Genomic DNA, 23,633 nt, shown 5'->3' with positions numbered 1-23,633 from the left:
CGGGATCATGGCAATCCAGACACTGCAGAACACCAGCATACTGAAGGTGATGTACTTTGCCTCATTAAAACTGTCCGGTAATGTCCTGGCTAAAAAAGCTATAATGAAACTCACAGCTGCCAGGAGTCCCATATATCCCAGGACAGAGTAGAAGCCGATAACTGAACCCTCATTACACTGAATGATGATCTTCCCCTGATAGGAGTGAGTATCTTCATCCTGGAAGGGAGAAGACTTCGACAACCAAGTGACACAGATCATTACTTGAACAAGGGAACACACATACATAATACAATTGGGCAGTTTGGCTCCCATCAATTTCCTCCAGGGACTCCCAGGTTTGGTGGCTTTAAATGCAATACACACCATGATACTTTTGGCAAGTAGAGAAGAGACGGCGACTGAGAAGATGACGCCAAAAGAGGTGACACGCAGCATGCAGGTTACATCTACTGGACGGCCGAGGAACAAGAAGACACAGAGGAAGCTCAGCATGATGGAGACCAGGAGAAGATAGCTCAGGTTCCGGTTATTGGCTTTAACGATGGGGGTGTTCTGGTATTGTATAAATATTCCCAATATTAAACCAGACAGAAGACAACAGAGGATGGAGACAGCTGAAAATACTACAACAATTGCATCATCAGTGTAGGAGAGAAATTCCACCAGTTTGGGAACACACCGATCCTTCTTCTCATTTGGCCATTCATCATCAGGACATTTCATGCAGTTTTCACTGTCTGCAGGCAGAAAAATATGAACACAATCAGCATCTGTGCCAACATTTCTGAGATAAGTTGTCTTGTAGACATGTGCATTTGTTTTCGTCCGAAAGCATTTTCGTCCGAATTTCAGGTATTTTCGTTATGGTTTTAACAAACGATAACGAAAGCACAGAAAGTGAAAACCGAAAGATCCGACATAAACAAATGCTTTATTTTCATTTTCGTTGCGGTCAAATGTGCCTAACCTTAACTCTATTAGTCCAATATTATTCTACATAAAGAGAAAAGATTCGACATAGAGAGACATGAAGATTCGACATAGAGAGACATGAAGATTCGATATAGAGAGACATGAAGATTCGATATAGAGAGACATGAAGATTCGACATAGAGAGACATGAAGATTCGATATAGAGAGACATGAAGATTCGATATAGAGAGACATGAAGATTCGACATAGAGAGACATGAAGATTCGATATAGAGAGACATGAAGATTCGACATAGAGAGACATGAAGATTCGATATAGAGAGACATGAAGATTCGACATAGAGAGACATGAAGATTCGATATAGAGAGACATGAAGATTCGACATAGAGAGACATGAAGATTCGATATAGAGAGACATGAAGATTCGACATAGAGAGACATGAAGATTCGATATAGAGAGACATGAAGATTCGACATAGAGTCTAAAATTTTTTTTTAGGATTCTATCAAATCTTCTTTTTTTCTTCTTCTTCTTAGAACATTCAACAGACACCATAAGCCTTCAATGACAGATTCGACCTTAATTGTGCCTAACCTTAACTCTATTAGTCCAATATTATTCTACATAAAGAGAAAAGATTCGACATAGAGAGAAAAGATTCAACATTATAGAGACATGAAGAAGAGTCGACATAGAGAGAAAAGATTCGACATAGAGAGACATGAAGATTCGACATAGAGAGACATGAAGATTCGACATAGAGAGACATGAAGAGTCAATTTTTTTTTAAGATTCTGTCGAATCTTCTTTTTTTCTTCTTCTTCTTCTTCTTCTTCTTCTTCTTCTTCTTCTTCTTCTTCTTCTTCTTCTTCTTCTTCTTCTTCTTAGAACATTCGACAGACACCATAAGCCTTTAATGACAGATTCAACCTTAATTGTGCCTAACCTTAACTCTATTAGTCCAATATTATTCGACATAAAGAGAAAAGATTTGTCATAGAGAGAAAAGATTCGACATAGAGAGAAAAGATTTGACATTATAGAGACATGAAGAAGAGTCGACATAGAGAGAAAAGATTCAACATAGAGAGACGTGAAGATTCGATATAGAGAGACATGAAGATTCGACATAGAGAGACATGAAGATTCAACATAGAGAGACATGAAGATTCGACATAGAGAGACATGAAGATTCGACATAGAGAGACATGAAGAGTCAACATTTTTTTTTTTTTTTAAGATTCTGTTGAATCTTCTTTTTTTTTTTCTTCTTCTTAGAACATTTGACAGACACCATAAGCCTTCAATGACAGATTCTACCTTAATTGTGCCTAACCTTAACTCTATTAGTCCAATATTATTCTACATAAAGAGAAAAGATTCGACATAGAGAGAAAAGATTCAACATTATAGAGACATGAAGAAGAGTCGACATAGAGAGAAAAGATTCGACATAGAGAGACATGAAGATTCGACATAGAGAGACATGAAGATTCGACATATATAGACATGAAGATTCGACATATATAGACATGAAGATTCGACATAGAGAGACATGAAGATTCGACATAGAGAGACATGAAGAGTCAACATTTTTTTTTTTTTTTTTAAGATTCTGTTGAATCTTCTTTTTTTCTTCTTCTTCTTAGAACATTTGACAGACACCATAAGCCTTCAATGACAGATTCGACCTAAATTGTGCCTAACCTTAACTCTATTAGTCCAATATTATTCTACATAAAGAGAAAAGATTTGTCATAGAGAGAAAAGATTTGACATTATAGAGACATGAAGAAGAGTCGATATAGAGAGAAAAGATTCGACATAGAGAGAAAAGATTCGACATTATAGAGACATGAAGAAGAGTCAACATAGAGAGAAAAGATTCGACATAGAGAGACATGAAGATTCGACATAGAGAGACATGAAGATTCGACATAGTTAAACATGAAGATTCGATATAGAGAGACATGAAGATTCGACATAGAGAGACATGAAGATTCGACATAGAGAGACATGAAGATTCGACGTAGAGAGACATGAAGATTCGACATAGAGTCTAAATTTTGTTTTTAAGATTCTATCGAATCTTCTTTTTTTTTTTCTTCTTAGAACATTCGACAGACACCATAAGCCTTTAATGACAGATTCGACCTTAATTGTGCCTAACCTTAACTCTATTAGTCCAATAATATTCTACATAAAGAGAAAAGATTTGACATAGAGAGAAAAGATTCGACATTATAGAGACATGAAGAAGATTCGACATAGAGAGACATGAAGAAGAGTCGACATAGAGAGAAAAGATTCGACATGGAGAGACATGAAGATTCGACATAGAGAGACATGAAGAGTAAAAAAAAAATTTTTTTAAAGATTCAATCGAATCTTCTTTTTTTTTTTTCTTCTTCTTCTTAGAACATTCGACAGACGGCAGGGGATGGAGGCGTGCACGTGCACGTGAGGACGCGCGCGCTCGTAGGTGGGGAGGAGAGAACATCATGGGATTGCACGGATGCGAGGACGGATCACCATAGGGGAATGAAGGGAAGAGAGAGCAGCTTTCACGCCGGCGGGTCATATGCTGAACACCGCGCCACAGACATCCTAACACCACAGCAACGGAGGGCATATTAACCCCGCGGCACAGCAAAAACAGTTAGTGAGGAGTGGGGACGGAGGAAGGAAGCAGGACACGCTGGGGAGAGATCGAATCTGCCGAGTCCAAAGACCCTCACATCTCCGGTATCATACACGCCAGAGAGAAGCACTGAGGTAAGGTAGGGGAAACTCCCTCTGGGAGAAGCAGAGGAGGAGCTGTATACACGATCAAGCTGCTAAGGAGAGCTGAGAAAGGTTGGATATTTGCTACTTATTGTACTACCATTGAAAGAAATAAGTATATATTAGAAAGGGAAGATCAGTGATTACTAATATGACACAGCAAACCCTGAAACTTTAAAGTATAAAATGACATGATTGAAAGTGATTGAATATGGAAAAAAAAGTGTCTGTTTGCATATAGTTCTGTTAAGCACTGCATGAGTTGTAAGTGAAGAGCTGGCCCGCAACTGAGGGACAAGAAGGGGTCAAAAAGTAAACCCCTGAATTAAACAAGTTTCTGTAAGGGAAAGAGAAGGGAGAGAGAAGGAGGAGAGGGAAGAAAGAAGAGGAAAGGACGCAACACTATGCCTGCTGAAAGTTCATATAATATCACTGACATCTGAAAGAAAATAGACAGTGAAACCGCGGGACACCTAAGCTAGCGTCTGGGCACCATTGAACTCAGCTCTTGGTAAATAACTGTGACACCTCGGACACCGGTATATATCTTCATAGATGGAAGTATAGTTATACATATACAAAGGGAGAGACTAAGAGGCCATTAAAAGATTAGCGAGATCTAAAGGACAGGGGAGACTAAGCAAATTAACTCTCTAAATGAAGGACAAAGTCTCATCCTCTGTATAGGACACTTGGCTCCCAACTCAGCAAATTTAAATTTTTTTATAAATCTTGAATCCTGAACTCTGTTCGGCGGGCCCAGCCGCTCTCTCTTTTCGCGCCCTATTTTTTTATTTTTTTTGGTTTCTTTCTTTTCTTCTCTGTGCGACATATTTTTTGGCCCTCTTAATTTTCGTTATTTTCTGTTGACACTTCCGATACTCCAGAGATCGGTTAAACACTCGATTTGTATGATTGTTGTAGCATACATAGCAACATTAATACATGAGGTGTGCCTGAGAAAGATAACAGAGACCTTTAATGGGGATAAGACCCCGCTTGGAAAACTGACTCGATTAGCTCTATAAACTCCCCCTTTCCAAAAACGCAGCCATCGGGAGGCAATAGCTCAGGGACAGACCCCAGAAGAAGAGAGTAAATTAGAAAAGAAGGGATAAGAGGGGAGGCCGAGCTGGGTAAGAGAATCAGAAAGAGGGGGGGGGGGAATGCACAGGATGGCAAGCAGATCTACAAAAGGGGGACCCCCGAAGACACCAAGTGACAAAACAACTACAAGCTCCATCAGATCGTTCATGATTAAAGACGACACCCCAAGATCACAAGGAGCAAAACAACAACAGTTAAAAAAGGATAAGGAAAAAAGACTGTAAACAAGAAGCCTCCAAACGGTGACTCAAGAGAAACATCAATGGAAACAAGAGAAGGGGGCACTGAGAGCGACTCAGAAACTAGTAGGATGGATGAACACCGGCCAGCCACACATACCTTATCCAAGGAAGAAATGGAAGAGATGTTGTTGAGACTAGAAAATGCAATCAAAGGGATTTTGGACACTTATTCTCAAGAGTAGAGTCAGTCGAAGAGAAGACGGATAAGCAAGAGCTGGAACTTAACACTTTAAAGGTCCAACTCGAGCAGGTACAACTCCAGCAGAGACAGACCATGTACCGACTGGAGGACCAAGAGAACAGAAATCGAAGACAGAACTTGAGAATAAGATCCATACCAGAGGAGAAAGGAGAAAAGCTTAAGATAACAATACAGAAGATTTTTAACCCCTTATTAGGACGTGCACCAGAAGAACTAATTAAGATTGAAAGAGTACATAGAGTGGGAAACCCTAGAAGAGCTGAGACCGATCGAACTAGAGATGTGATTGTAAGGTTCCAGCTATATGAAGATAAAGAAATGATCTGGAAAAAACTGAGGGGATCCCCCCCAATAGTGTTTCAAGGACTAGAACTACAGATATTCGCGGACCTAGCCCCAGATACATTGGCAAGACGGCGACTCTTAAAACCGCTCCTAAATCAGTTGGTTGCTCAGAGAATTAAATATAACTGGGGGTTCCCCGCTTGCCTAATAGCAAAAAAAGAAGGGAGGTCCGCAACTCTAAGATTTCCCGAAGATTTGAAGGATTTCTGTAATAGACTAGAAATTCAGCTCCCCGATCTACCTGGCTGGGAGTAGACCCCAGAGTGGGGAGGTCTCAGACTCTCTTTCATAATCCTTCCTTGTCTTTTTTCTTTGTTTTCTTTTTCTTTTCTTTTCTTTTCTTTTCTCTTTCTCTTTCTTCTCTTCTCTCCCTTCCTCACCACCTTCTCCTTTTCTCTCTGTATTATTGGGGGGGAGGGGAAGGGAGGTCCGTACCCCATTAGGAGGGGAAAGTCCGATCCCCTCTATCCCATTCGAAATAAACGAGTGGGAGGAGGCAATCCCAGACCCCACCTAGAGAGATCTGGACCAGGATATGGAAGCAGGTTCAGAGGTCAATAGGTGGCCAAAAAGGGGGAGAGGGAGGGGGGATGATGGGAGATGGGAATGGGGAGGGGGGGGGATGGAGGGACCTCACCAGATTGCCCAACAGGAGAAAGCCCAGGGAAAACGAAATGTTAGCCACAGGGAGGAAGGCAAGTAAGAAAAATAAATGCCAGTAGTTAAATGCATATCTTATAATGTAAAAGGCCTCAATAGCCCCGGCGAAGAGGCATAAAATATTAAAGGAATTTAAAAGTTACAGAACAGACATAGCATTTCTACAAGAGACCCACCTTACAATGGAATCCAATATTAGGTTATACTCTCAAGATTATCCAACCTGGTATTATGGAGATACGATCTCAAAAAGAGCCAGAGGAGTGGCAATAGGGATAGCCAAGGGGACACGCTTTAAACTATTTGACAGATTGACAGACCCAGATGGGAGGTTTCTTTTCTTAAAAGGGAAAATAGAAGAAATGGAATGCACCCTTGTGAACATATATGCGCCAAATGACCGCCCAATAAAATACATAGCAGAGATTCTGGGAAAGTTAAGAGACTTCAGGGCAGGAAAGGTGATCTTGGGAGGAGATTTAAATTTCTGCATGGACCCAAAGATGGATAAGACCTCACAGATACAGGAAATCAGGAACACACAGATTAGAAAGATAAAAAAACAGCTTATATAGAAGCCAACTGATAGATGTATGGAGAATTTCTAATCCTGGACATAGAGACTATACTTTCTATTCACCGGTTCATGGAAGTTACTCACGGATCGACTATTTTCTCTTAGACCACAGTATATTGGAGATGGTAGTCGAAACAAGAATTGAAGCGATTACAACATCTGACCACGCGCCAATTAGTGTCTCCCTGAGAATTGCAGGAAACCAGAAGCCGAACCTGATATGGAGACTCAACGAGGGGTTACTGACGGAGGAAAACAGCCTAAAAAGGGTAAAAAATAACCTAGAAGAATATTTCAGGATAAATGACACAGATGGAATATCAACAGCAACCCTTTGGGACGCCCACAAAGCGGTAATTAGAGGGACCCTAATATCAGAAGGAGCCAGGAAAAAAAAAGAAAAAAAACGCAAAAGGGAAAAATTAATAACGGAGATACATGGGCTGGAGCAAAAACATAAAGCAGTGGAAACAAATCAAGAACTATACCAGGACTTGGTGATAAAAAGAAACGAACTTAAAGAACTTATGGACCAGGAAACGAGAAGAGAGTTTAACCTTATTGCTAAAGAAAGATACAAGTGGGGAAACAAAACAAACAAACACCTTGCCAGGATGGTACAGAAAAAGAAATCAAGGAACTACATCGAGAAGATCAAAAATGAGAAAGGGAAGGAGGTACACACAACAAAAGACATCGCGGAAACTTTCAGAACATACTATGAAAAACTGTATGCAGTGGAGCAGGCGATCCGACTAGGAGAAGAGAAAAGAGACAAGATTTCAAAATTCCTAGAAAAAGCAGGATTGACAAGAATGAATCAAAATGACAGGAGACTGATGGACCGACCTATTACAGTCAAAGAAATTCAAACGGCTTTGACAGGCAGCGCGTCAGGTAAAAGCCCAGGACCGGACGGCTTCACCGCCCTATACTACAAAAAATGTAAGGAGATCCTTCTCCCAGTACTTTGTAGATACTTTAATGGCATTGGGAAAGATTATAACCTGAGCAGAGAAGCCTCGGAGGCAACTATCACAGTAATCCCCAAGGAAGGCAAAGACATAAAAAGCTGCTCAGGCTATAGACCCATGTTTCTGCTAAATGCAGATATTAAATTGTTCTCGAAAGTACAGGCAGAAAGAATTAAAATAGAGATGGGTAATCTGATCCACCCAGATCAGACGGGGTTCATTAACCACTTGCCTACTGTGCACATACACCCCCTTCCTGCCCAGACTAAATTTTAGCTTCCGGCACTGCGTCACTTTAACTGACAATTGCGCGGTCGTGCGACGTGGCTCCCAAACAAAATTGACGTCCTTTTTTCCCCACAAATAGAGCTTTCTTTTGGTGGTATTTGATCGCCTGTGCGGTTTTTATTTTTTGCGCTATAAACAAAAAAAGAGCGACAATTTTGAAAAAAAACACAATATTTTTTACTTTTTGCTATAATAAATATCCCATTTTTTTTTTATCTCTGTTTAGGCCGATACATATTCTTCTACATATTTTTGTTAAAAAAAAAAAAAATCACATTAACCGTATAGTGACTGGTTTGTTATATTGCCTACAAAATAGGGGGACATAATTATGATTTTTTTTAAAATTTATTTTGTACTAGGAATGGCGACGATCTGCGATTTTTTTTCGGGACTGCGACATTATAGCGGACACATCGGACATTTTTTTACACATTTTTGGGACCATTCGCATTTATACAGTGAACAGTTCTATAAATTTGCATTGATTACTGTATAAATGTGACTGGCAGGGAAGGGGTTAACCACTAGGGGGCGGGGAAGGGGTTAAGTGTGTAGCCTGATCAGTGTTCCAACTGTGGGGGAAGGGGGGTGACTGGGGGAGGGGGACGATCTGTGTCCCTATGTACAAGAGACACAGATCGGTCTTCTCTTTCCCTGACAGGATGTGGAGCTCTGTGTTTACACACAGAGCTCCACGTCCCCGCTCAGTTACCGGGCAATCGCGGGTGCCCAACGCCCCTAGCAGCTTCTTAATGACAGGACGTCATATGACGTCCTGTCAGAACAACAGGGGATACCGCCCGCCGTCATTTGACGGCGTGCAGTACTAAGGAGGTTAAAGGGAGAGAGGGAAGGGACAACGGACTTAGAGCCTTGCTGATCCTTCAAAAAATGAAGGAAAATGGGTCCCCAGGTCTATTCCTGTCGATTGACGCCGAGAAGGCATTCGACAGGGTAGACTGGGGACTCATGATACAAACCTTGGAAAACATGGGCTTCGGCCAGAGAATGTTAGAATGGATCAGAGCCCTCTATCGGTCCCCAACGGCAAAGATAAAAGTAAATGGCAGCCTTTCTAAATCATTTGTGATGAAGAACGGTACAAGGCAGGGATGTCCCTTATCCCCCCTCCTGTTCGTATTATCTCTCGAACCTCTATTGGCTAGGGCCCGCAAAAATCCGAGCATAGAAGGAGTAAAAGTCGAACAAGAGGAACATAAGTTATCTGCATTTGCGGACGATGTCCTCTTCTATGTGGTGAACCCCATAACAACAATACCAAAGTTGATGAATCTATGTGAACAATATGGGGAAATCTCAAACTTTAAATTAAATCTCTCTAAAACAGAAATCTTAAATGTAAATATCAACAGAATAGAGGAAAGACTTCTAAGAACAGTGTTCCGACTCCCATGGGTGAAAGAACTTAAATACCTAGGGATCCGGCTGGCAAATACAATTAAGAAAATCTACGAGATCAATTACTTACCCCTACTGGATGAAATAAAGGATGAAATCAAAAGGGTAAAGAATCGACCAATCTCATGGATCGGGAGAATAAATTTTTGTAAAATGGTCATACTGCCTAAAATTGTATATAAATTTCAAATGATTCCCATAGCCCTTCCAAAGCCCCTGCTTAATATGCTGAAAAAACTGACCATGAATTACGTATGGAACTACAAGAAATATAGAATCTCCCTACAGACTCTAAAACAACCAAAAAATAGTGGGGGACTCGCCGTACCGGACAGAAAAAAATACTATGAAGCAGTTGTCATTTCCCGGGTAGTGGAGTGGGCCAGAGTCAACAAAGAAAAAAGGTGGGTTAGTCTGGAGAATGCACTTTCTAAGGTGAGACTAGACACAATAATATGGAACCCCCCCCAATATAGAAAATTAAGCACGAAAATACACGCGATGACAAAAAATGCACTTAGAATCTGGGACACAGTAAATAAAAAAATGGAGAGAAATTTTAACTCACCCCTCATAGCACTTAAAAACAACGAATACTTTGCACCAGGGAAAATACAAGTGGGAGGAAATTGGATAAAGAAAGAATCAGCAAAATTAAGAGATATAATTAAAGATGGACACTTGGTAACATATGCGGAGCTAAAACAAAAAGAAAGTCTGATGGAAATCAATAAGTGGAGATATCAACAACTCAGTCGGTTTGTCCAGAAATTACCACCCCCATTGAGGTCAGGGGAACAGCTAACAGAATTGGAAAAAATATGTTCAATGGAAAGCGGCAAAGGTACCATATCAAAGGTATATAGAATGTTATTGGAGACCGACGAGAAGGAGATACCACCATTTATTGAAAAATGGGAAAAGGAGCTCAAAATACAGCACGACAAGACCCAACTAAAGAAAATGTTGAAACTGACACACTCCTCAGCAGTAGATAGCCGAACGGCGGGAAATAAATTACAAATGCATCGCCAGATGGTATATAACCCCGAACAAACTAAGTAAATTTAAAGAGGGTCAATCAGAAAATTGCTGGAGGGGCTGCGAGACCCCAGGAACCATGGCACACTTATGGTGGGAGTGCCCCAAAGTTAAGATATTCTGGGAGAAGATCTTGGGCTTTATAGAAAAGATAACAAAAAATAAAATAAAAAAAGATCCATGGACGGTGTTATTCCACGGAGGTGAAGTAGGGTTAAGAAGATATAAGGAATCAATGGTCCCACACTTACTGAACGCAGCCAAGAGGCTAATCCCCAGAAAATGGCAAGAGACAGAATGCCCCATGACATGGGAGTGGATCGACGCCGTCGAAGAGACATACACGATAGAAGATCTAAGGGAAGGGCTAGAGGGGAATGATATAGGTAAAAGTAAGAAATGGGATGATTGGAGGGTATTTAAGAGGTCATGGAGCTATGCTGAAAACCTGAGGGCTAACATAGGAGTCCCTGAGGAAATTCTATAAAGTGGCTATATCTGGTGGGGGTGGGGGGGAGGTTAGGGGAAATTTAACAGGACAGCATATTCTGTATTCTTGTATAAATTAAAAAAAAAAAAAATAACAATATAAAAGACAAGAAAGAAAGAAATGTGTATATAATAATTAAAAGCACACCTTTACTAATGATGTAAAACCAAATAGAGACGCTATGTGGGCTGGCAAAAATAAAAGCTGAGCGCTCTAAAGAAACTCTACGAGGTGGAACCTGAAGTAAAGAAAAAAAAAAAAAAAGAACATTCGACAGACAAGCCTTCAATGACAGAATCAACCTTAATTTGGATTTTCGGACGAATGCATTTTTTTTTACGAAAAACAAAATGAATAAAAACAAATTTCCGGAGTAACTAAATACATTTATTTTTCGGACGAAAACGAAATTAAGAAACAAAATATTTCAGCGTGCACATGTGTATTGTCTTGTATTACCTTGCAGCTACAAATTGTATTTTCAGCAGTGCATTTTGGGAGAGTAAAACAAATATATAATAAATTAACTAAATATATCATATTTAAATGTTGATATGGAGCTAGCCAGATAGATAGATACTGTTGAAAAAGTTATCGTTTTTTAGTGAAACAAAAACAACAGGTGAGTGAGTCTCTGTTAAAAAGCAGGCCTGGAGCAAAGGGAACCTAATGCTGCGTACATTTCCGACAAGAAAAGTTCGATGTGAGCTTCTGGTCAGAAATTCCGACCGTGTGTAAGCTCCTTCTGACTCTTTCTGTCGGAATTTCCGACCGCAAAAAATTGAGAGCTGGTTCTCAACTTTTCAGACAGGAAACGTTCTTGTCGGAAAATCCGATTGTCTGTATACAAAAAAAAACACGTATGCTAAGAATCAATTCGAAGCTCGGAGTCATTGAACTTAATTTTTCTCGGCTCGTTGTAGTGTTGTACGTTACCGCATTCTTGACGGTCGGGATTTCAGACAACATTTGTGTGACCGTGTGTATGTAACACAAGTTTGAGCCAAAATTCCGTCGAAAAAAAATACACGGTTTTCTTGTCGGAATTTCCCATTGGAAGATGCACCAGGAAGTTTGGGTGCAGGAAGAAGGAAGGACAGGCTGTGGGCACAGGGCGGTGCTAGTTAGCCCGTCCTGTGTCTATTAGGAGGGGCAGGGGTGGAGCCTGGTATTCGGGAGCCAACCAAGGAGGTAACACACAAGCATAGCAATTTCATTCCCTCCCTCCCTATAGGCAGCTGTGTGGTATGCGTGTTTGTGTTTTTTCTGTTTTTGTTGTTTCAGGTACTGGTGACAGGGGTCTCTGGTTCCTGAAGGTCAGAATGGTGGTTATATACAGGTCATTCTCAAAAAATTAGCATATTGTGATAAAGTTCATTATTTTCTGTAATGTACTGATAAACATTAGACTTTCATATATTTTAGATTCATTACACACAACTGAAGTAGTTCAAGCCTTTTTATTGTTTTAATATTGATGATTTTGGCATACAGCTCATGAAAACCCCAAATTCCTATCTCAAAAAAATAGCATATCATGAAAAGGTTCTCTAAACAAGTTCTTAACTTAATCATCTGAATCAACTTATTAACTCTAAACACCTGCAAAAGATTCCTGAGGCTTTTAAAAACTCCCAGCCTGGTTCATTACTCCAAACCGCAATCATGGGTAAGACTGCCGACCTGACTGCTGTCCAGAAGGCCATCATTGACTCCCTCAAGCAAGAGGGTAAGACACAGAAAGAAATTTCTGAACGAATAGGCTGTTCCCAGAGTGCTGTATCAAGGCACCTCAGTGGGAAGTCTGTAGGAAGGAAAAAGTGTGGCAGAAAACGCTGCACAACGAGAAGAGGTGACCGGACCCTGAGGAAGATTGTGGAGAAGGACCGATTCCAGACCTTGGGGGACCTGCGGAAGCAGTGGACTGAGTCTGGAGTAGAAACATCCAGTGCCACCGTGTACAGGCGTGTGCAGGAAATGGGCTACAGGTGCCGCATTCCCCAGGTCAAGCCACTTTTGAACCAGAAACAGCGGCAGAAGCGCCTGACCTGGGCTACAGGGAAGCAACACTGGACTGTTGCTCAGTGGTCCAAAGTACTTTTTTCGGATGAAAGCAAATTTTGCATGTCATTCGGTAATCAAGGTGCCAGAGTCTGGAGGAAGACTGGGGAGAGGGAAATGCCAAAATGCCTGAAGTCCAGTGTCAAGTACCTACAGTCAGTGATGGTCTGGGGTGCCATGTCAGCTGCTGGTGTTGGTCCACTGTGTTTTATCAAGGGCAGGGTGAATGCAGCTAGCTATCAGGAGATTTTGGAGCACTTCATGCTTCCATCTGCTGAAAAGCTTTATGGAGATGAAGATTTCATTTTTCAGCACGACCTGGCAACTGCTCACAGTGCCAAAACCACTGGTAAATGGTTTACTGACCATGGTATTACTGTGCTCAATTGGCCTACCAACTCTCCCGACCTGAACCGCATAGAGAATCTGTGGGATATTGGGAAGAGAAAGTTGAGAGACGCAAGACCCAACACTCTGGATGAGCTTAAGGCCGCTACCGAAGCATCCTGGGCCTCCATAACACCTCAGCAGTGCCACAGGCTGATTGCCTCCATGCCACGCCGCATTGAAGCAGTCATTTCTGCAAAAGGATTCCCGACCAAGTATTGAGTGCATAACTGAACATAATTATTTGAAGGTTGACTTTTTTTTTATTAAAAACACTTTTCTTTTATTGGTCGGATGAAATATGCTAATTTTTTGAGATAGGAATTTTGGGTTTTCATGAGCTGTATGCCAAAATCATCAATATTAAAACAATAAAAAGGCTTGAACTACTTCAGTTGTGTGTAATGAATCTAAAATATATGAAAGTCTAATGTTTATCAGTACATTACAGAAAATAATGAACTTTATCACAATATGCTAATTTTTTGAGAATGACCTGTATATACCACGGATAACATCTGATATATACAAAGGCCTGGGTCTCCCAGGTAATATCATTGGCCATATGTGGAAATAACCATATGTGGTCAATGACATCACTGAGATCCTTGTGACGGGGTGGCATAATTTCCGGTGATTTCAGTCAACAACTTCCTGTGTGTTGTCAGCCTTACAACAGAATTTAGGAGCTAAGTGCATTCCCACCAGGATCAGAAGGTATCTTGATGTACGTCTAGGATTTTTTCAAAGGGATAAACATGGGCAAATATCCATACATAGCAGAGATGTATTAAATATACATAATGACACTATAGATATAACTTTCAACGACTTCTTTACAAGTACAAAACTCTACCAGAAATTTGGGATATCTCTCCTTCTGGACACGTGACACATTCATAGCAGCATTCATGAATTGAAGACCCAAACTTTTTTCTGGTACCAGGTAAACAGGGTTCTGCGCATCGAGATACTGGTACCTAAAAAAGCAGATATTGCAATATTAATAATAAATATTTTTATTCTGTAAATATCCATCATATCCTATGAGGCCTTACGCACTAAGGCCCGGATTCAGGTAGATCGGCGCATCTTTGTTCCGGCGTAGCGCATCTCATATGCGCTACGCCAACGTATCCCAGAGAGGCAAGCTGAGTATTCACAAAGCACTCACTTTCTACGTTGTGCCAGTGTAACGTAAATCTTTCGGCGTAAGCCCGCCTAATTCAAAGTAGGTGGACAGTGGGCGTGATTCATTTAAATGAACCGTGACCCAATGCAAATGATGGTCCGAACGAACGGCGCATGCTCAGAATCATGTCGAACATACTCCCTAAGGTACGACGGCTCAATGCCTACGACGTGAACGTAACCTACGCCCAGCCCCATTCACGTACGACTTACGTAAACGACGTAAAATACGACGGCTGTTCCGTCGTCCATACCTTTGCATGGGATGCGCCTCCTATAGGTGGAATAACTTTACGCCGGACGTACGCCTTACGTAAACGGCGTATACTACTGCGACGGGCGCAAGTACGTTCGTGAATCGGCGTATCTCGGTCATTTGCATATTCGACGCGTAAATCAATGGAAGCGCCCCTTGCGGCCAGCGTAAATATGCGCCCAGGCCCTGACGGCGTAGGAAACTTACGTCGGTTCGGATGAAGCCAAATTTCAGGCGTATCTTGTATTAAGAATCGGGCGCATAGATATGACGGCGCATCCGTGCACTTACGCGGCGCATCAGTAGACACGTCGGCGTAAGTGCTTTAAGAATCCGGGCCTAGGTGTATTAAATCAGGATGAGGTTTAGGTTCACCAATACCATAAGTTCAAGGCAAAACCTGCATTTCCAAGATTTTGTGGTCCCAACAAATTTTTGTGCAGGTTCACTCACTTAGAAGGGGCAATAAGGGGACTATTGGATGAGCCAGCCTCCTTACTAAAAAAAAAAGGGAGCACAAAGTAGCCATAGGGGTCTATTTATTAAAAGATTAATAAAAAATGCTGCGCCAATGTCCCAGCATTCCTTCAAACGTAATGAATAATACCTGTAATGTTTGTAATTAGGGATGGGCGGCCTGCCAGGTTGCGTGCTCAGATATGGGTCTGATATATATTGGGGGGACCCTACGCCATATTTTTTTTAATTTTGGCACACGGTTACCCTTAAAATCCATACCAGACCTGAAGGGCCTGGTATGGAGTTTGGGGGGACCCCCACGCAATTTATTTTACATTTTTGGTTCTGGGTTCCCCTTAATATTCATACCAGACCCAAAGGGCCCAGTAATAGACTGGGGGGGGGGGGGGAGCCCATGTCGTCAATATCAATGAGTTTTATGTATATTGCCGGGACACAGTAATTCATTACAGCCGTGATCAGTTTTAAATTACTTTTTTTCCTTTAGAAATGTCAATTTGCTGTGGTAATGTTCTAAACACGGGAAAAATGCGCCACTTTAGAGGCATACTATAGACACCCCCCAGGTATGAAAATTTAAAAATAATATTACATTTTTATTGTTTCACTGTAAGCATTATTAAAATCATTGCTCCCGAAAAAACAGCCTTTTTTAAAACTTTTTTCTTGCACTGATACATGTACCCTGGGGCAGGACCCGGGTCCCCAATCACTTATTATGACATTAAACTTTTTAAAATTAGCACTTTTGGTTTTTCATGTTCATGTCCCAAAAACTTTAACATTGGCCCGGATTCAGAGAGCAATTGCGCCTGCGTAACCATAGTTACGCAGCGCAATTGCTTAGTTGCCCAGGCGTAACGAGTTCTCCTGATTCAGAGAGCTCGTTACGCCGACTGCAGCCTAAAATCTGCGTGGCATAGGGCTCTTATGCCACACATATCTTAGGCTGCATTCTTGCGATGGCCGCTAGGGGGCGCTCCCATTGTGCTCAGTGTATAGTATGCAAATTGCATACTAACACCGATTCACAACGTTGCGCGAGCACTGCGTACGCAAATTACGTAGTTTGCGTACGTCGGGTTTTGCGTAAGGTTGCACATCCTAATACAGGCGCAGCCAATGCTATAGGATACCCGTCGTTCCCGCGTTGCGACGTTCGAAATTTACGTGATTTGCGTAAGTGATTAGTGAATGGCGCTGGACGCCATTCACGTTCACTTTGAAGCAAATGACGTCCTTGCGACGTCATTTGCCGCAATGCACGTCGGGAAAGTTTCCCGACGGAGCATGCGCTCTACGCTCGGCGCGGGAGCGCGCCTAATTTAAATGATTCCCGCCCCCTACGGGATCATTTACATTAGGCGCCCTTACGCAGGGCAAGTTTACACAGCGCCCCCGCAATTTATGGAGCTACTGCTCCGTGAATCGCGGGTAGCGCAGTAAATTTGCGGGGGCGCAGGGCAAAAACGCTGCCCTGTGACTCCGTAAGAAAGGGGCAAATTCTACCTGAATCTGGGCCAGTGTTCATAAGTGCGATCCGAACCGGGAGGTGTTCGGCTCATCCTTATTTGTAATATGTGTTGGTGTCATAAGTTAGCCTGCAGTTTCCTTCTTGTGTACTCTTACCTCCTTGCTGCAGTGTTTCTCTACCTGATTCCTTCACACATGTGGCATGGCTGTGCTCTCCTATGGGCGTCGTCTGCTATTCTGTGGACCTTTATTTCCTTCCCTTCCATCACTTCCTGGCCCGCCTCCTAGTTTGCTTGACTATGTAAGACATGGCCAGTGTAACCCACATTGCCTGAGAAACTTCACAGTTCTCTAAGCTTCCGTTTGTCTATACTGTGTCTGTGTACCGACCACAGCTTCATTTACCATCTGTGCTTATTCGCTGCCCACTCTGACCTTGGCTTGTCTCCTAGATTTCCTTTTGTCTGCTGCTTGCACTCTGCACACGCGAGTGGTCTCCACATTCTCAGCTGGGCGTACCTTGGAGTCGCAACCTGGTTCCTGCTTGCTGCAGGTCCATCTCTACCATCAGGGGCCCTGGTGAAGAGGCATGCAGGGGCCCTGGGTAACCCTGAGATCTGCAAGAGCTCACTAATACAGACTCCTGACCGTTGGTTCCTACAATAAATACTAAATAGATAGTTCAAGCTTCAAAACTGTGTGCGCCTGTAAAATAGTGCAAAATTATAGTGCCTGGTTATCAATAGTTGAGGCCTTAAAGGGGTTGTAAAGGAATATATTTTTTTCCCTAAATAGCTTCCTTTACCTTAGTGCAGTCCTCCTTCACTTACCTCATCCTTCCATTTTTCTTTTAAATGTCCTTATTTCTTCTGAGAAATCCTCACTTCCTGTTCTTCTGTCTGTAACTTCACACAGTAATGGAAGGCTTTCTCCCTGGTGTGGAGAAAGCCTCTTGAGGGGGCGAGCAGGCAAGTCAGGACACTCTCTACTTTGAAGATAGAGAAAGGAGCTGTGTGTTAGTGGGCGTTCTGACACTCCTACTCGCCCCCTCCCCCCTCAAGAGGCTTTCTCCACACCAGGGAGAAAGCCTCGCAATACTGTGTGGAGTTACAGACAGAAGAACAGGAAGTGAGGATTTCTCAGAAGAATTAAAGCGGAGGTTCACCCAAAAATCCACTTTTTGACATTAGCTCCAGCATACTGCTAACACCTGCGGTATGCTGTTTTTTTTTTCTTGTACTTATCGTTATATGAGCCCTTGTTATCCGGCTCCGAGCGGGGAATCCTGCGGGGAATGGGCGTTTCTAAGCGAAGAGGAGTTGATTAACGGCTGCTAAGGCACGTCACGCCTGCCGAAAATACCCGAAGTGACAGTCGGGCATTTACGGCCCCTGCGCCTGCCGTGTAGAGCTGACTGCGCAGGCGCCGTAAACACCCGAGCGTGACTTCGAGTATTTTCGGAAGGCGTGACGTGCTTTAGCAGCCCGTCAATCAACTCCTCTTCGCTTAGAAACACCTATACCCGGAAGTAATCCCCCGCTCGGAGCCGGATAACAAGGGCTCGTATAACGATAAGTACAAAAAAAAAACCCAGCATACTGCAGATGTTAGCAGTATGCTGGAGGGATGTAGCTAATGTCAGAAAGTTTATTTTTGGGTGAACCCCTGCTTTAAGGACATTTAAAAGCAAAATGGAAGGATGAGGTAAGTGAAGGAGGACTGCACTAAGGTAAAGGAAGCTATTTAGGAAAAATAAAAATTCCTTTACAATCCCTTTGTACTGACGGGTGGCCCCGCCCTCGGCTATACAAGAGCTGTCAGGCTGGAGCACGTCATTAGTTGGGTGCCAAATATATATATATATATATATAAAAAAAAGAATTCCTCAGTTTAGGCCTGCGCGAGAGCCGACGTATAGCTACGGGCTCTCGCGCAAGGGAGCCGACCTGCCGCCGTAAAATTACGGCGGCTGGTCGGCAAGTAGTTAATAATCCAAGCCCTAAATGTTTACATTTTATTATTAGCTCAATTTTATATTATGAACCTACCTCATTCCCAAACCTCCAGGTTATGGCTTCAGTATTAATTTGAATTTGCTGATCTTCTGGTAACCAGGATGTAAAATTTCCCACATCATTAAAAGTCACAGTATCATGATGGTTATATATCCGATTTATTATTTTGTAATGATAAACAAATTCTCCGTATTCATTAAAAAATGGTGCTGGCTCATTTGAACCAAATGCATATTTAATTTCTTTTAAATGGTGATGCAACTTGAAAAATTAATATATAAAAATAGGTTGTTAACTTCCGAAAAGCAAAGTTTCACAGGGAAATCAATATTTAAAGTCTAATTCTGAGCTTTATATCTTACTCCTTCCAGCCTTCACCCTCTATTGTGTTGGTTGACCAGGGAAAGCCCCAAATTCTAATGCTGCGTACACACGATCGGAAATTCCGACAAGAAAACCGTGGATTTTTTTCCGACGGCTCAAACTTGTCTTGCATACACACGGTCGCACCAAATTCCGACCGTCAAGAACGCGGTGACGTACAACACTACAATGAGCCAAATTTTTTTTTTTTTGCGCATCGGAATTGCATGCAGACGATCAAAACTGCCTACAAGAACTTTTCTTATTGGAAAATTTGAGAACCAGCTCTGAAATTTTTATTGACGGAAATTCCGACAACTCTTGATTTCCTAAATTTAAACCAGGATGGTCCCAAAAAATTTAATGAACTACTGAGCTTTACTGCTTTTTTAAAGACCTTACAACTAGAGATGGGCTATCTGTTCGCGTTGAACATGAGTTCGACTCAAACATTGCCTGTTCGCCCGTTCGCCCGAACAGCGAACAATTTGGGGTGTTTGCGGCAAATAAAAAAAAAGCCACGGAACACCCTTTAAAAGTCTATAGGAGAAATCTAAAATGCTAATTTTAAAGGTTTATTGTCATAAAAAGTGTTTGGAGACCGGGTCCTGCCCCAGGGGACATGTATCAATGCAAAAAAAGTTTTAAAAACTGAATTTTTTTCGGGAGCAGTGATTTTAATAATGCTTAAAGCAGTGTTTCTCAATTCCAGTCCTCAGGCCCCCCCAACAGGTCAGGTTTTCAGGATTTCCATTATTTTGCACAGGTGATTTGATCAGTTTCACTGCCTTAGTAATCACCACAGCCTTTTCATCTGAGGGAAATCCTGAAAACCTGACCTGTTGGGGGGGCCTGAGGACTGGAATTGAGAAACACTGGCTTAAAGTGACATATAAAAGTGAAATATTCCTTTAAATTTCGTACCTGGGGGTGTATATAGTATGCCTGTAAAGTAGCGCATGTTTCCCGTGTTTATAACAGTCTCTGCACAAAAAAACATTTCTAAAGGAAAACAAGTCATTTAAAACTACTCACGGCTATAATGAATTCCAGGATCTTTAGAAACAAGCTACAATATCTGGTGCAATGGGAAGGATATGGGCCAGAAGAAATTTCTTGGGAGCCTGAGGAGAACGTTCATGCCCCTGGATTAACAAGAGAATTCCACCAGAGGTATCCTCACAAACCCAGCTCTAAGGCCTTGTACACATGGTCGGTCCAAACCGATGAAAACAGCCTTAAGTCCAGTTTCATCGGTCAAAACCGACCGTGTGTACGGCCCATCGGTCCGTTGTCCTTCAGTCCAAAATTTTAAAACATGCTTTAAAATCGAACCGATGGACCGCTGCCCGATCAGTCCAAACCGATGGTTAGTACAGAAAGCATCGGTTCAAAACCCACGCATGCTCAGAATCAATTTGACGCATGCTTGGAAGCATTGAACTTTGTTTTATTCAGCACGTCGTGTGTTTTACGTCACCGCGTTCTGACCCGATCGTTTTTTGGAACGATGGTGTGTACACACATCAGACCATCAGGCCACTTCAGCGGTGAACCAATGGAAATGGCCCGTCGGACCATTCTCATCGGTTTGGAAAGACCGTGTGTACGTGGCCTAAGACATCCAGAGGACGTCCTGAGAGGAGGGGAGTACTGTCGGGACCTGGGCTTGAACCTGTGACTTCTTCTGTGTCTGGCACTGACTCTTTCCACTTAGCAATCTGGGATGCTGGACAGGTCTCTGCCTGATCTATTGGACAATCATATCTAATCCAATGGACAACCCTGCCTTGTGTCTTTATTGCTGTTAAACCTTGAACTCCTTGCTCCTCCCATGCACTTCTTATATAAGCCTTGTCTCAGCACTTCCTCTTTGCCAGAATATTGTGCCTTCTTAGCCAGTGCCTTGCTCTTGTCTTCCCTGCTGCCGTCTGTATTGCTACCACTCGTGATCGCCCCTTTGCTTGTTCCTTGACTACTCTACTGCCTGATCCCAACCTGCAACTACTCGTTACCGAACCTTTTGGCTTGTTTACTGACCATGCTGCTGTTTGATCCTTGTGGGGCAAACCTGAGGACCGCAACCTGGTACTAGCACACAGCTAAATTCATCTCCACCATCAGGAGCTCTGGTGAACACCGGCTAGTACTTAGACTCCGCACCTCAGGTGAGCCTGTGTCATCTGCCAGATTGACTGCCTGTTCACCTATCCTGCTGGTCGGTGGTAGTCCTGCAACTGCTATAGCAACTGGTCTTCAAGCCTGATCGTGACACCCCCTCAGCTACCCTAATACTTACCTGAGCCCAATCTTTGTCCAGTGATGTCCACGAGTGTCTTGGCCATCCAAGACTCTCCCTCCTGGTTGGCTGAGACACAGCAGCAGTGCCTTTGACTCCCGCTGCTGTCAATCAAAGTCAGTCAGCCAATCATGAGAGAGAAGGGGCGGACCAGGCCACAGCTTCATTTCTGAATGGACACAGGGAGTTGTGACTCAGCTTGTGTGCCCCCATAGCAAGCTGCTTGGTGTGAAGGCATTCAAAAGGAAGGAGCTACTAGGAGCACAGAACCTGAGAACCTGATAAGAGGATTCGGGCTGCTCTGTGCAAATCCACTGCACAGAGCAAGTAAGTATAACATGTTTGCTATTTTTATTGGGGGAAAAAACAGACTTTACAATCACTTTAAGCATGCTGCAGAGGTACAGCTTGGTTAAAGCGGAGGTTCACCCATAGCGAACACATTTTCCCCTTAGCTTCATGCTCGTTTTGTCTAGGGGAATCGGCTATTTGTTTTAAAATATGATCCGTACTTACCCGTTTTCGAGATGCATCTTCTCTGCCGCTTCCGGGTATGGGCTGCGGGACTGGGCGTTCCTTCTTGATTGACAGTCTTCCGACAGGCTTCCGACGGTCGCATCCATCGCGTCACGATTTTCCGAAAGAAGCCGAACGTCGGTGCGCAGGCGCAGTATAGAGCCGCACCGACGTTCGGCTTCTTTCGGCTACGAGTGACGCGATGGATGCGACCGTCGGAAGCCTCTCGGAAGACTGTCAATCAAGAAGGAACGCCCGCTCCCGAAGACCCATACCCGGAAGCCGACGGAGAAGATGCATCTCGAAAACAGTGAAGTACGGATCATATTTTAAAACAAATAGCCGATTCCCCTAGACAAAACGAGCATGAAGCTAGGGGGAAAATATAACAAAAAAAAACGAATCGGGTGAACTCCCGCTTTAACTGTATGCCGTCCGCCGCACGCAGATGTACGTCTGCAGCATGGCATGGACAGGCAAAGAGACGTATATAATAACGTCCCCTTTCAGAAGCGGCGTTGTGGACGCGCACGTCGCCACAAGCTCCGTGACTCCGACCGCGGGTCCAGGTGAGTGTCATGGTGAGTGTCATGGTGAGGAAGAAGGGGAAAATGCTTATGTAAACAAGCATTTCCCCAGTCTTCCTAGTGACAGGACAATGATCACAGCTTCCTGTAATCGGAAGCAGTGATTACTGTCGTGTCACACACAGCCCACCCCCCCTACAGTTTGAAGCACTCCCTAGGGCACAATTAACCCCTTCAGGGTTCGATGTGTCCACCATAAAGTCGCAGTCACGATAAAAATCGCTGATCGCCGGCATTACTAGTAAAATAAAAAATAATAATAATAAAAATGCCATAATTCTACCTCGTATTTTGTAGACGCTATAACTTTTGCGCAAACCAATCAATATACGCTTATTGCAATTTTTTTTTTTTTTACAAGAAATATGTAGAAGAGTATGTCTCGGTCTAAACTGAGGGAAAAAAATGTATATATTTTTATATTTATATATTTATTATAGCAAAAATTAAAAAATCTTGATTTTTTTTCAAAATTGTCGCTCTATTTTTGTTTATAGAGCAAAAAAATAAAAACCGCAGAGGTGATCAAATACCACCAAAAGAAAGCTCTATTTATGGGAAAAAAAGGACGTCAATTTTGTTTGGGAGCCACGTCGCAGGACCGCGCAATTGTCAGTTAAAGCGACGCAGTGCCGAATCCCAAAAAGTGGCCTGGTCTTTGGCCAGCAATATGGTCCAGGGCTTAAGTGGTTAAAATACATAGTTTTCCCACCCTCTTTTTTAAAAAAAACATACATTTAACAGTTGTCTCACTTAAAACTGATCTCCATATTGTATGGTATTTAATTGCAGGGGAAATGCCGTAGACTTTGTCAAATCCAGGGGCAATGGCCAGAGACATTCCAGATATGGATGAGCAGCATTGGGATATGCCTACTAGAGACAGACTCATCCAAGTATGGAATTTCCTTCAGGTCTACTTTACACCAAAGAAAC

General features: G+C 42.6%; 1 protein-coding gene across 1 annotated transcript in view; it reads right to left on the bottom strand.

Annotated features, from left to right (window-relative positions):
- LOC120924624 (gamma-crystallin-3-like) overlaps positions 1-17,089 on the bottom strand; it is a 59,087-nt gene extending 41,998 nt beyond the window's left edge. Inside the window, exons 1-2 of the mRNA XM_040335620.1 lie at positions 17,074-17,089; positions 14,374-14,497 (exon numbers count right to left, since the gene is read on the bottom strand). Coding sequence (XP_040191554.1) covers positions 14,374-14,430 — 57 coding nt within the window. The 5' untranslated portion in view covers positions 14,431-14,497; positions 17,074-17,089. The remainder of the gene's footprint in view (positions 1-14,373; positions 14,498-17,073) is intronic.
- Between the last annotated feature and the right edge of the window lie 6,544 nt (positions 17,090-23,633).

Source organism: Rana temporaria, chromosome 1, assembly GCF_905171775.1.
Source record: "Rana temporaria chromosome 1, aRanTem1.1, whole genome shotgun sequence".
Lineage (NCBI taxonomy): Eukaryota > Metazoa > Chordata > Amphibia > Anura > Ranidae > Rana > Rana temporaria.
The sequence above is the reverse complement of the archived record's forward strand: the minus strand, read 5'-3'. Positions and strand labels throughout refer to the sequence as shown.